General features: G+C 35.8%; 1 protein-coding gene across 3 annotated transcripts in view; it reads left to right on the top strand.

The window, feature by feature from the left end:
* LOC123684874 (dachshund homolog 2) overlaps nt 1-14005 on the top strand; it is a 283084-nt gene extending 269079 nt beyond the window's left edge. For all 3 annotated transcript variants that reach the window (XM_045624369.1, XM_045624368.1, XM_045624367.1), the window contains exon 11: nt 11999-14005. In XM_045624369.1, the coding sequence (XP_045480325.1) occupies nt 11999-12129 (131 nt within the window). In that variant the 3' untranslated portion in view covers nt 12130-14005. The remainder of the gene's footprint in view (nt 1-11998) is intronic.
* Nucleotides 14006-15091: the final 1086 nt, after the last annotated feature.

Genomic DNA, 15091 nt, shown 5'->3' with positions numbered 1-15091 from the left:
TCCCAACTTCTATTGATGAATTATATCTGAATCTCCACTCGAGAAAAATTCTCCTTAATATATTGATGTATCATCTCAGCATTATCAATTCCTGTCGTAGAAAATATGGAATCAAGTAACCAATTTCGCAAATGACGCAGGAGTATCCGATCGAACAATAATGCGACACCTAAGGTAACTATCTACCCAATATCTAGTAGCACTGGCAATCTAGCGATCTCATTAGCAATTTCATAGTGCATCTCATAATGTTTGGCCAGCTCATATTTCAATATACGCGTACGTTGCAGCGGAGGACAGGAGCTCATTAAATTCAACGTAGCGGAGGCGTATAAACAGGCGATTCCCCATAAACATATTATGTACACAGGAAAACTCGAGGGAAATTATACTGCAGTACACTAAGTTTCCTCGAACGACATCTCGAGTGTGCCGAAGATCCTCAGTGGGAGGACCAGGGATACTCACCGTTCATGGTCCGTACATACTATAAGACGTTTTGTAATATTAAGTAGCAGATACCGGCTTCGATATGGGCACGATTTGGACCTAAACATACAAATCCTTGTCGTTTGGAATGAAATGGTAGATTGGGGCTGTTTCGTACTGAATTTAGTATTATAGTACAGTGTCTTGGCGAAATAGTTATTTGTTTGGCAAGAAAGCTGAGCAATACTTTGGTGCTCGAAGGAATTTTGATTAACTTGACTGACCTCTGAAAAGGGATTTTTAAGCAGAAACACCACCTTTCTCGTGAACTGTCAATATTTGCCCAGAGGAGGAGGGGCAAAAATCAGTAAAAGTCAGGAATATTACAAATTTCGTCGAAAGGAAGGAAGCCTAATTTACGAGTTTTTTTTAAATTTTTTACAAAAACTAGAGTTTTGCCTCTTTTGTAATGATTTTTGTAGGATTTTTTGAGAATATTTTCAAAATGCATCAGTGCTTTGTAGGATCATCAATTTTTTTGCGAAAAACGAAAAGTGACCAAACTTACTTTCATTCTTTTCTACTCGCAAATTAAAAATCTTGAAATACTACAATGTAGATTGTTTTTGGAAGAAATTATATGAAAACCTCATGAATATCGGTGATTTGTAAGAAGAAAAATTTCTAGTTTAGTTTTGTTCTCTCTTGAGCATTCAAATTTGATCATACTATACTCATACAGGGTATTAGTAAATTAGAGGTAGAAAATAAAATGAAAGCTTCCTCGAATAACTTTAAGAGAAAGGGTTGTAATTCAAATTCTAGTTATTTCGTGCACTTCACAAGATGATTATTTCACTGATTATTATTATTATAAATAAATTGGAGCTGATTCCAGGCCTATAGGCAGCTCTAAATATACAGAATTATATCAAAATATGAGGTTAACAGTGCGCCCGTTACAGAAATTATCACACACATCACATATCACACATTCTCCGGCACACAAGTTCCCCAGACAAAACTGTCATACTTGTTCTTGAAAATGTTCACAGAAGAAGCACCAACCATCTCTGGAGGCAGACAGTTCCAGGCGTCGAGCACTAGATTAGGTAAAAAAATCTGACGAGGGGTGGTCCTGAACTTTTCCTCATGTAGTTTTTGGCAAGTGATAGTGATAAATAGATCGTAGAGGTCATACAATAAGCTTAGGTATTTTTCCACCTAACTCCATCGAAATATTAGTCGATTTATGTCTGCATCATAAAGTTATTCTCGATTGAACATGTCAGCTTACGAGCTAAATTCTCGTCATTTGCGGGAGATTTTAATTTTCTGCTTTGATATGAAGAAATCTGCAGGTGAGGCTGCGAATGCCCTCAGATAGCTATGGTGAGGCCGCTATTAGTGAAAAAACGTGCTGAGAGTGGTTTCAAAGCATCAAGAACGGTAATTTTGATGTCGAAGCCAAGCATGGCGGTGGAAGAGAGAAGGTTTTCGAAGATGCAGAATTGGAGGCATTAATTGATCAAGACTTGTGTCAAACGCAGCAAGAATTGGCATTTTTCATAAATGCCAGAAATCTGCGGGTGAGGCTGCGAATGCCCTCAGATAGCTATGATGAGGCCGCTATTAGTGAAAGAACGTGCTGAGAGTGGTTTCAAAGCACCAAGAACGTTAATTTTGACGTCGAAGACCAGCATGGCGGTGGAAGAGAGGTTTTCGAAGATGCAGAATTGGAGGCATTACTTGATCAAAACTTGTGTCAAACGCAGCAATAATTGGCAGGATAATTGGAAGTGACGTAACAAGCCATTACAAAACGCCTGAAAATCATTGCAAGAGAAACTATGTAGTATAGATAAATGTACCTACAAGAAAGAGTTTCAGGAGAAATGAAAAACCGAAAAAGAAATACTCTGAAGAAATATTTCGAAAAGTTCCTTAGAAACTTTGATATTGCGAGATCTAAGAAGTATCTGGATTAATATCCAGATAATTAATGCAATTATCGCCCATTAGTTACTGAGATTATTAGATATAGATTCTCTTTCTTTTATTCTAAAATTTTTCTAAAATTTTATGGGTCCCAGTATTATTGGAAATTTATAACCGAAGTCTATTGAAAAATGTATTGAATCAATAACAAACTGAAATGAACGGTCTTCTGAAATTCGCAGAATATCAATAGCGTTTTTGCGCCGCCAGAAAACTAAATGAAATTCCTCGAGATCCAAGCAAGATAATCCGAATCCCCACGCCACTTCTTCATCACCTATAACATTTTTTCACGGACTCCCGTTCCATCATATCCACACAAGGAAGAAATCGTAATATCATCGAATGGATACCACCGATCGACTTCTTCATTATCGAATTTAATTAGAAATTAAACGCCTGTTAAGCACAAAGAAACGCAATATTCAGTAGCCGAGATGGAATCAAAGATGGCTTTTGGACCATAGAGGCACCAAGCGGATTCAATTTATTTATCGCTCTTCAACAATCGGAATAGTTTCACAGAAAATTAATCACGGATTCGTCAAGGCTCGATTGACACGGAGTCGATTGCGATACAGAGTGGCACGGTTATACCTGGGTGTCGAGAGGTCCCTCCAGAAGCTGTTATTATGGCGGGAGGTGTGTTAGGGAAATTATCACTTACGATGATCGGATTTAATTTCAGTGTTCTTTCGTTCTTTTTACATATACGGAAATGGATATTTTCGAAAGTCGGCTGAGTGAAAAATAATTATGATTTGTTCTTCAATATCTGTTCAAATTGAGTAGGAAAAATACCACAAATTTACACATTCATATGAAAATTAATATAATATTTTCTCTTACCCGACTCGATATCTCAACGCATAAAAATATTAACGGAAGCCAAACCAAAGAAATAATAAGTTTCAGTTTGAAAAGTTTGGAGCCCAAACACTTCAAAAATTTTAGAATATGTAAATAAGTAGAGGGAGATTCAATCAGATTTCAATGATGATATTGATTACAATTAAAACTGTAACATTGATATGACGTCAAAATGTTGCCATATCACCCGAAATTATTGTAATTCCGATTAAAAGGTATAGGATGTCCCAAATTCGATGCCCACTGAAATCATATTCAGTGGAAAAAAAATCTTCAAGGACCCTCGTTTTTTTTTCGAGATGATAAGATATCGCAAAGATTGTCATAGATAATACCATTCATTTTCGATTAACAGCGCATTTATGAAAAATGCCAATTCTTGCTGCGTTTGACACAAGTCTTGATCAAATAATGCCTCCAATTCTGCATCTTCGAAAACCTTCCCTCTACCACCGCCATGCTAGTCTTCGACGTTAAAATCACCGATCTTGAAGCGTTGAAACCACTCTCGGGACGTTCTTTCAATGATAGCGGCCTCGAAATAGGTATTAGAGAGCATTCGATGAGCCTCAGCTGCAGATTTCTCCATATTAAAGCAGAAAATTAAAACCTCCTGCAAATGATGATAATTTTGCTCGCAAGCTGACATTTTCAATCGAGAACAACACTATGATACAGACACAAATGGACTAATATTTCGATGGCGTCATGTTAACAAATACCATAGCTTATTTTATGACGTCTACGATCTATTCATTTCGTCTACCACTTACCGCTACAACCATCTCTTGCAAAACGGCGGAAGCGAAGTTGTACACCTAAAGTTCGCGAAACATCACGGAAGCGCAGCTCAATTTGTGTCTATGTTGTCTATGCTCGAGTTGGTATACGTTACGATTATATAACAAATAATATTTTTAAATATTTTGATATATAATCAATAGATATTATTTCACTCAATAGGAGCCTAGCTCACCGCCAGTGCCATACCATTAGTTTTCTCGTTAGTACCAAGTTTCAAAAACAAAATTCATGAAAGCCATGGTCAAATTGAACGAATTGCACCTCCAACCACTTGAACTCGTTTATTCGCGAGATCTGTCCCCCACTGATAACTTTTGCAAACCTCAAAAGAAAGGAATTCGTCTCTAATGAAGGCAAAAAGCAAAATTTTCTACTGAAAGATTGTTTTGAAAAGAAAAGTTAGAGATGCTTTTTGTACATGTATCACTCTGGTGATATGTTGGTTGTTGACGAACCAAGTCGAAGTGTTTGCTTTTGTCGGTTTGTATCCATCAGGTTTTTTTTTATTTCCTTTCATATATATCTGCTACCATGTGCATATCAACATTACTCCCATTGTATTACTGCTTATCTGGATTGAAAACTATCGAGACGTTCTAAATATTTGCAGCTCATGTGAACCGATCCTTAGCATTTACCGACTAGAAAAATCACAGGGTACCTCATAAACGCAGAAACGTGTGAGTTAAATGTTGATGAATGAGTATGTATCGAATAGTTTTTCATTTAATTTACGGAAACTGAAAGCATCCATCCTGCTCGAATAAGAAGACACAAACAATAAGAAGCTAGCTATTCCAGCTTCTGCAACGAAACCCTATGAATAACTTCCAGCAAAATGAATCATCACATTTTGACTTGCTTCAGTCTGTAATGGCCGCTCCATACTAAACCCAATCGGCCCTGGAAACAGACCTTTTCCTTCATCGTATCCATAATAATCTATACCGATTACAAAGCTAATTTAATTGGAATCCCTCCTTGGTCGAACAATAACAAGACAATGCCGTAATGGGTCCCAAGACGGCCGTGCAAGGAGTTAACACAGAAGTTGCAGGTATGGAGTTGTGTAACACGCTAGTAACAGAGTCCGGTCCCAATAGGTGAGCGGACAACAGGAAGCCGGGCGCAGTATTAACTAATTACCTATTCATTACGGCTTAAAGTGGCAAGTTGGCTCTGAATTATTCCCGGCTCCCGAGACCGAGTTCCGGAAGTGAGGTAAGACGCAGGACTCAGCCGGAAGCCCTCTAATGGATGCCGAAGTTATCCGGCCTGGAGGACTATGTACACCTTCGGCTTTATTAGAATTGATTGGTTTCTGATATAATCGTCTGTGCTTGCATGAGCATCGGGACTGACCGGAGGGAGGAGGGGGGAGAGTCCGGGGCTCCTCGGGGAGTATCCAGGAGGACGGTTGGACCCCTGGAAATCAGTGCGGTCCAAGGAGTCGGAAGGAATAGGCTTTTTCGGAGGATGGGGAGGTCAATCATCGATTTAGTTGAATTTTTATTTACTTTTGACGTTTTTTACTTTCAGCAGAGAACATTATTTCAATAGAATAGGTGAAGGTATCAGTCACAAGGAACTATTTACGTATAATTTATTCAGCAGCAACGTTTCGGGAAATTTATTCCCTTCCTCAGGCTAAAAACAATTTTACCTAAATTATATTATTTCAATTTTCAATCTCAATAATTCATATTAAACGGTGTTCCAATAAGATGTTTCATTTAGATATTGAAAAAAAATAGATTTTAAGAGAAATCAATGGATGTTTATATCATTTTTAGGAGGAAAGTGTGCCTTCACGGCCTAGGTGGCAGCACCATATCCTTTCATGAAATTTTCAATGACCAATTCCCACATCATCTTTTACTGAATATCTATTCAGTTTCAGACTCTTTTTAAGAATGGGTCACTAACTTAAAATCAATATAATGGAAACTAACATTCATCACCCCTTTCTGGTTCTTTCCTTTTTTGGTTTCCAAACTATTCAGCTTGGAAACCACCAAGTGATTTATAAATTGGACAAGTATTCACCAAGTGATCAATGGTTTCTTCTACACCACACTCACTTAGTGGGCTATCAATAGAGTGCCATTGGAAGAGCATACTATTAGAACGACTGTGACCAGTCCTAAGTCGATTTAAAATACATCAAGTTTTCCTAGGAAGATTGAAACTAAGAATTTTCTCTGAAGAATCAACGATTAGACTTTTTTTGAAAACATTACAAGAACTCCATTCCGAACGCCAAATTTCCTTGTCACTTTCATTAGATTGAAGGAAGGTATTAATCCATAAAGGTTAGCTTGACTTTAATCTGGCAGTTCTGGTATCTGGGAGGTAAGATACAAGATACAAGTTCGCTTAGAAATGAAAAATGTCCCAAGAATTTTTACTGGGACCTGTCTACGAATATGAGGTGGAAGTATGGGATAGCAATGATAACCACTGTGAAGGTGTACGAGTATATCTAATAGTTCCACTGATAATTCTCATAGAAACGTTGAGCTGTGCATCAATTATATGAACATGAGCACTAGTGAACCAAACAAAACAACACTATTCAGCAGCAGAAAAAACCAGAGCCAAGGCAAAACGAAGAGTTATAGCATTAGCACCCCACGAAGAACCAGCTAATTTTCGAGAAATATTATTCCTCGGCTTCAATTTTTCAAGTGAACCTTGAAATTCAAAGAAAAATCATAAATTATAGCTAGGTTGAGCAGCCTCATTTTCGAGTAAGGTCCAAATTCAATGAAAACCGCTTTTCAACAATCATTAATGAATTCACTCTCTAGGTGAAAATGGGCCTCAGCAATGATGATAATTTTTCGATGAGAATTCGGATCATTTTGATGCATTTCAAGGACCAATCGGCGGAAATACGATGTTGCTGATGATCGACCGGCTTGATTTCTTGTGTTAACTGAACTCCAGAAGCCTCGAGTACTAAAATAATAACAAATTCATCCTTTAAAGACCAACTCAAAGCAAAAGCAAAAACAGCGAGAACCAGAGCAGTCATAGGGACTTTGAGAATGCTGGACCAGGTTCTTTGAATAAAGAAGAGGAAAACAACCAACAATATCAGATGAAAAAAACACAATATAACGAAACAAATTGAGACAATTTTCATAAAGAATGAATAATATTGTGTATTAAAATAGTGCCTCGATGAACGAAGAGATAACTCACTTGCTCCACAATATGGGGCAACCCAGATAGCGGGCTATGTAAAATAAAACCTCTTATACGAAAACCCTTTACATACTATGAATATGGTTTTTACTGCCTTATTATTGAATCAATAGAAACCATCGATTTATTACCTAAGCACCTAACTTAATGACTGAATTTTATGAAGAATTTGTCATAAGTAAATCGAACCTTATCGTTTGAAACCATTCATGGCTCAACATAAGAATAGTTATTTATAATACAAGTGCAAAAGGCATTCATATTCTTCCACGAGTTCAAAATTCAAAAACGAGCCACGAGGTGGCGAGTTTTTGAATGAACGAGTGGTAGAATGAGCCTTCTGTACGAGTATTATACATTATTTTCTCTAAATCATTGCATTTTCATTGAAAGCAATGCATTATTTCCATAAATATCATTTAGTGATTTTTGCATTGAAAAATGTTGGTTGGCAGAACTGATTTCTTTAAGGCAAATTGATGAATTGACAGATGAAGCCGTGGCGGAAAGTTCGGAGTACCAACATATAATAATAAAATATAACCATGAAAACTGTGCGTTTCTGATATATTCTCGCACGATTTTGTTCTACAAGATGTGGAAGAATGAACGGAATAACCACAGAATTAGAGAAAAATTAATTCATTGTGGCGAAATGATAGAGAGATCGGTTCTGAGAACAAACAGTCAAAAAAGTCATACTTTTCGATTCGTAATTTCCAATTTCCATCCCATAACCTCGAATGCCACAAGTGAAACGTTCGAAGTGAAAACCAAACGGAAGGCTTCGGAAATTGTTAGAAGGGAAGATTAGAAGCGTTGAACACTCGTAGACGAAGGAAGTTAATTTAGTTTCGCGGCAATGCCATTATCCCGGACAGAGAGAGATTCTGGCCCAAGGCCATTCGGCACGATGTTATCTTTACTGTTGCAATTTCTCGCCTCGTTGTTCGTCCTTCCAGCCGTTGTCACTGCTCCGAGATGTCGTTAGAATCTGTCTCAGGGTCGAACTCCGTGCAGTTACAGGGATTCGTTGAGATTTAGTTGTTGAAATTGAAAATGATCAAACCTGTAATGACTATACAGGGTGATTCATCGTTATGGCCTATTAGACGTTTATGAAAAATTAATAATAATTTTGTGTTGAAAATTTGCATGTTGGAGTTTGCGAAATCAATCTTTCTCCCCAAAATATTTTCAGATCTCTACGGTTATACCGGAAACAGAGTACTACTTCCTTATTTCAAATGGCACACCCAGTATATTATTGAATCATTAGATATATCTTTTGATGGCAAATTCAGCAATATGCGATACCTCGAGTAAAACTCAAGGGTTCATGAGTTACTGGGTTTCTACCTAATGAAAAATAGTGGAGAAGAGTACTCACATTTTTTTGAATATTTCTGTAGAAAAAGTTTTTTCGGAAAAACTTTTCAATATTGCTCAAAGGATGAGCCACAAAATCCAGTGATCCGCTAATGTGAAAAACCTTGTACTTCGGTAGTTTTTTCGGAAATACTTTTTTCATTTTATATTCTGCAAACACGTAGTATTTGTATCTGTATATGTACAGGGTGGGCAAATAAACGAGGTAAGCGGCTATATCTCAGGATCCACTAATCGTAGAGACTTGCGGTAAAAAATTTTACCTCTAAAGTGTACAAGAAAACACACTGGAAATTGTTTTGAAGTTCATACCTGTACCGCTTCGGGGCGTAATAGCTATCGTTGAGTATAAAAATGAATATTACTCGAAAATGTTTCATATGAAGTTGAAAAAAAAATATCATCACTATGATCCTTGGAAAAATCTCTATCTTTTTGAATTGTTACTTTCGATTTTACGACATCAAATAAGGGTAGGGGGAAGGGAGAAATCTGTCTGATTGAAATGCCTGTAACTTCAGTTTGGCTCAACATTTTTGAGCAAATTAGATCTCGTCTGAAAGATAATATTTTGTTGATTGGGGACAAAATATATTCATGATAAATTTGATTTTGCTGCTTTCTATAGGGTCGCTAAGTCAGAAGTTTATTGTTTTGTTCATTTTACTCCGAAATCTCAAATGTAATGATAGGATTTTCTCAACAGAAACAGAAATTCCATCAAATTTGCATGAAAAAACTGCAGGTCGCAAAACGATAGTTTCAGGCGTTCTGAAGTTATGACCGAAAGAATATATTCTTCAACTGATGCATTGCGAAAAACCAAATTGTGTCTTTAAATTCTGACAGAAACAGAAATCCCATCAAATTTGTATGAAAAAACCTGCAGGTCGCAAAGCGATAGCTTCAGGCGTTCTGGAGTTATTTCGGGGGGATGCCCGGCTACCACATTGCATACATCGAAATTTTCTGAAGAAATTATATAAATACGAATTTGAACAGCCTCGCAAAAACTCCTGATTCCAAGTTAGTGTTCTTCTGAATTTTCAATGATTTTGTTTTGAAGATCATATTCCCCTTTTCTCAGTAATATTCCTTGCGACTCAATATTTCTCATTAGTCTATTTGGGGTTCCATATTGGTAGTAGTAGAGTTCAAAAAATGTATTCAAAAACTTGAAAACACATATTTTTTAAACACTCTTCCATGCTATTTTCTATCAGAGACCTAGCAACCCCAACGGACCGAAAATTCAATTCTCCTGAACTCACCCTGTAGCCAGCCGCCTATCCACCGCCATCTAGAAACGTACGACTGGTGAAATATAAACTTAATCCTCTAGATACACTCCACTCTTTAATTAAGAAGTTTTCGAAGTAAGTCACCGGAAAAGGGGATTGTCTTTGTTAAACTGTTTGGATTCCATTCTGCAACGGTTATTAAAACATTTGAACGTTCTCTTCGGTTCCGTTCGGGTGTAAATCTTTCCAGTTGTTCCGGAGCCACTTTCTATCGTATTCCTTGTTTGCGGGCACGTTACTTCCCTTGGAAATTCGAAGGAGTAAGTTTCTTAAGCTGCTGAGGTTTATGTGAAATTGTTTTGGAATTTGTCTACGCGCTGCTGGGAAAATTTTATTCGAAGAGAACCACCCACCAGCTCTTCCATATTTTCCCTTTATAAAGGTCGTATATAACGGGTGTTTTTTTTTGAGGTATATAACTTCAAGTTGGCATTACTGTTCAAGATGACGACTATTTAACAGCTGTCAAGTGATTTATTCTCAGTTTGGTTTGGCAATTCATCATGAATAGACTCACGCCTGAACAACGCTTGCAAATAGTGCAATTTTATTTCGAAAATAATGGTTCTGTGCGGAATACGTATCGCGCACTACGTCCATTTTATTTTGTTTAGCGATGAAGCGCACTTCTGATTGAATGGCTACGTCAACAAACAAAACTTCCGCATTTGGAGTGAAGCTTATTCTCAAGTGTATGTCGAAACACCGTTAAATCCACAAAAACTGACTGTTTGGTGCGCTATATGGGCTGGTAGAATCATTGGTCCGTACTTCTTCAAAAACGATGATGGCCAGAACGTTACAGTCAATGGTGATCGGTAAAGAGCCATAATTACTAACTTTTTCATTCCTGAATTCAACAACCATGATGTCCAGGAGCTATGGTTCCAACAAGACGGCACAACATGTCACACAGCTCGTGCCACAATCGATTTATTGAAAGACACGTTTGGTGACCGCTTAATTTCACGTTTTGGACCTGTGAATTGGCCCCCAAGATCTTGTGATTTAACACTGCTAGACTACTTTCTGTGAGGCTATGTAAAGTAATTGATCTATGCGGATAAGCCACAAACCCTTGACCATTTGGAAGACAACAGTCGCCGTGTTATTGCCGATATACGGCCACAAATATTGGAAAAAGTCATCGAAAATTGGACATCCAGATTGGACTACATCCGAGCCAGCCGTGGCGGTCATATGCCAGAAATCATATTTAAAATGTAATGCCACAAGATTATCTTGCAGATAAATAAAATTCATGTTAAACGAATAATCCATCGTTGTTTCATTGCAATTTAAAGTTCTATAGCTCTAAAAAATAACACCCTTTACAAGGTTTATCTGAATAACACCAAAAAAATCTAAGGGGTGATTCTGTGCTAAAAATTATTATTATTATTATTAAAACACTGATGGACGACAGACGAGAAATTTATTGCGTTACAGCACTTGGAAACATCCTTGAACACTCTCTTAACTCAACTGGTCATCACCTCGTAATTTACTGCCCTGAACTCTCCTTTTCCCAGTTTTATACTTGGGTTACAATCATAAGATTATATTGTACACCGTGAATTTCTTCTTCCTTTTCTTATTCTCTAAGTTGTATGCCTGCGCAATGGTATCATGGTACCTGCACACTATTTAGGGTAGTGTAAATATATTCTCTATTGTATCTTTCTGAAAACCCAATTAATGAGAAAGTTGTATGCACAAGTAGCACAAAAGACCAGAATTATTAAGCGTTTCAGAGTTATTTCCAATATTCCCCTTTGAACGTCATTGAAAGTATCCTTCGAAATATAGGTAGAAAATAAAACGTTATTTGTAAATTTGCAGTATTTTTTCTCGAAATTAGGTCTTGAATTTGACAATTTTTTATGTTGTATGTGTCATAAAAGTATGATTATTAATGTCTGACATTGAAAAGTTCAAAATAAAAACTGATTACACTGATGGAATTCTTCTCAAAAATCCTGTTTGTTTCGTTACAGATTCTCTTGCTCAAGAGCTGGAAATGGAGAGGAAAAGCCGACAACAGCAAATGGACAGAGAAAAATCACCTCTGCCTGATAGATCTTCGTATTATAAGAACTCAGTGCTCTTCACCAGTAGTGCAACGTAAATAGTGAGTGTTCCAAGTTCATTTGAGATGGAAAACATTCAATTCGAATTAACTGATATAATAAGAGGCATTTTGAACAAACTGGTGTTATTGATGAAGTTCTAGTGATGTTAGTGAACATTTCAAAGACTTTTTGTATTAATGATACATAAATTAACAAATTGAAACTGAGAAATGTCAATTTCATGTAAGTCTAATGAGTTTTAGTTTGTAGAGAATTGAACGTTGAATCGGAATCATAACCAATAAAGTTGGCTTCTGTTTGAAATAATTGCAGTGAATATGGAAATTGCGAATATGGAAAAGGCAGTAGGTGATAATTCGTCAAAACCAATAATACACAAGAAATAAATCATTCATGACCTATCAAATACGTTTTTGTGAAATCACAAGCAATTTTCTTAGGAGTACGATGATTTTCACTAATTTTGCATTCATAATATTGGTGACGTAAAAATGCAACCATATGAATTAATTTTTAACATCTGAAACAGAAGTGAGCAATCCATGATTCAACTTATTTGATCTCTCATTTGATTATCGATAATTATATTGTGTTCATCCATATAATGACTACAAAACTATATAGATATAGGGAATGAAAAAAAAAATTTTATTGAAAATATAGAAAACTTGATTGTAGCAAAATTACTTGACGGAGGAATATTGTTAATTATAATTTTTCTTCCCAATTTATCTTTCGAATATAACTCTTCAAGATCAGCATTTTGGATTGTTTCGAAGTGAGCAACATTAAAAGATTGATTGGAGTCTCTAATGGCTAGAATTGTGAACCATCACAATCTCAATTCAAGTTTCTAAAAAGTTTTCAAATTTCTTTCATTAATTATTCAAAATTATTTTTTGATAGTACTGAATCATCGAGATAACTTTTTGTCTTTAGAGTATACCTATATCCAATTTGTAATTGCAAGAGATTGAAATTAAAATAAAAATTTGAATAAATTCGGCATTTCGCAAACTAGAGATTAGATTCGATCTAACTCTCGTACTAAATTTGAGCGTTAAAGATCTTTTCAACAGCCAATATCTGTAAATAAAGACGAATTTGCGATTAGAACAAACGCCTTGTATATAGTGTAAACAGTTTTTATAAACGAACGATATTTATTCAGGATCAATATAACTATCAAACTTACGCAAAAACCATTCAGATATCACACATTTTGTAATATGAATTTGAGTATACTATAATATTTAGGTAGATCAATTAAATGATAAAAATACAGAAATGTAAATATTAAAGCTGGGATTATGTAAAGGTGATTAAGATTGATATCTGCGTCACGAGTTTCTATGTTCGGTTCTAACTCCCGTATTTCACATAATATTCATCAGTATATAAACATCGAAACCATTGATTTATTTCACCATTAACGTGAAAAAAACACAATCTGAACGATGATATCGATCTTGGACGCCTATTTTTTCCCCATTTTGTAGAAGAATAGAGGAATATTTATCAGTGTACTATTGGACAATTTTCCAAATATACCCAAAATAAAAGAAAACACAATATTTTCAACAGAAAATACAAATATGATGTTCATCCTATTGTTTCTGACAAAATCCATTTGACATGAACTAAATGTTGAAAATCTTCAGTATACGTCTACTGACAATCAAGGAATATTTGGGTCTACCCTCTTTCTACCGTTTGAGGTATATATAATATATTGTAATGTATAAACACTCTATACGTGCACTTTCATTTGTTTGATAGCTCTTATTCCCAGCTTAAGTCAGTGAAATACTTAATAAATAATAAATATTAGGTTAAGATGCATTGTATGACTGTATTTATTGTAAATATTTATGTGTGTGTGCCTTGTAGCTGAATAAAAGTTGAAAAGGTCATTCTGTTGTCATTAAGTTCCTACAAAATATTTTATAAAAAAAAATGGAAGGCACTGATGTGAAGTCAGGAGCTTTGGATCACTCGTTCATTCATGGGCCAATTGCATCCTTGGAAACTGCAGAACTGTATTAAGTTATATGTGGTCTCCAAGGATGCAATATTGAAATTTTATATATGCAAGAAAATTTTCAATTCGATCAGAACTTAAGTTGGAATTAAAAACGTCCTGGTCTCTTAGTTTTCAAAGTGTGCTCCTATCGAATATAACTACTCAATTGATCTGCAAAGTGACATGACAAGTGACAAGGAAAAATATAATCAGAGTACCTACTCTCAACACAATATTAGTTATCATTTAGTTGGAAGATTTTACTGAGTGAATGAAAAAACTTATGAAAAAATAAACTAAAACTACCTCGGTAACTTATATATTATTTCTGATCCTTCGTTAGACATTCCGAAAATAATCAGCTCTCTAAATATCAAGCTTCAAATTTCATATCGGGAGATTTCAGCCGAGACCAAGGAGATCGTCGCTACCTAACCCTGTAGGTAGGTAGGTAGAAGTTCACTTCTCAGCTTGCCCAATTTTTTCGATATTCTGCTGGAATTTCCTTTGATTCTTACACCATTATCAACACGAAATTTCGCACGAAGCCCGGAATTGCTGTTCTTCTTGAAATAAAATGGTCCTGGTTACGCTCTCCATATAAAATACGGCGATAAGTTATTATATATATCAAATCTCAACCTGATCGAGGTAATATTGAGTACTTTCCAATATTCTTCCTGAATTTTATATGGTTCAGATCAAGTGATCAGCTCGAAAGTGCATGCAGCTTATAAATGTAGTTTCGTTTAAACAACCAAAATCCTAATACTATCGGTTTTGTTAACACGGAAATATTGAATATTTGTGTTCAATATATCAAAAATATTATCAGGATAACAAAATTTTGAAATGTCTTATTGACGAACCTTCAGCAGGATTTTGCCCATTTATGAACTCGGCAATCGAAATCCGAATCTATATCCTGAAAAGTTTGTTCATGGGTTTTCCATTCGAGAGTTTTTTTTTTAGGG

Source organism: Harmonia axyridis, chromosome 7 (assembly GCF_914767665.1).
Source record: "Harmonia axyridis chromosome 7, icHarAxyr1.1, whole genome shotgun sequence".
In the NCBI taxonomy this organism is placed as follows: domain Eukaryota; kingdom Metazoa; phylum Arthropoda; class Insecta; order Coleoptera; family Coccinellidae; genus Harmonia; species Harmonia axyridis.
The sequence above is the reverse complement of the archived record's forward strand: the minus strand, read 5'-3'. Positions and strand labels throughout refer to the sequence as shown.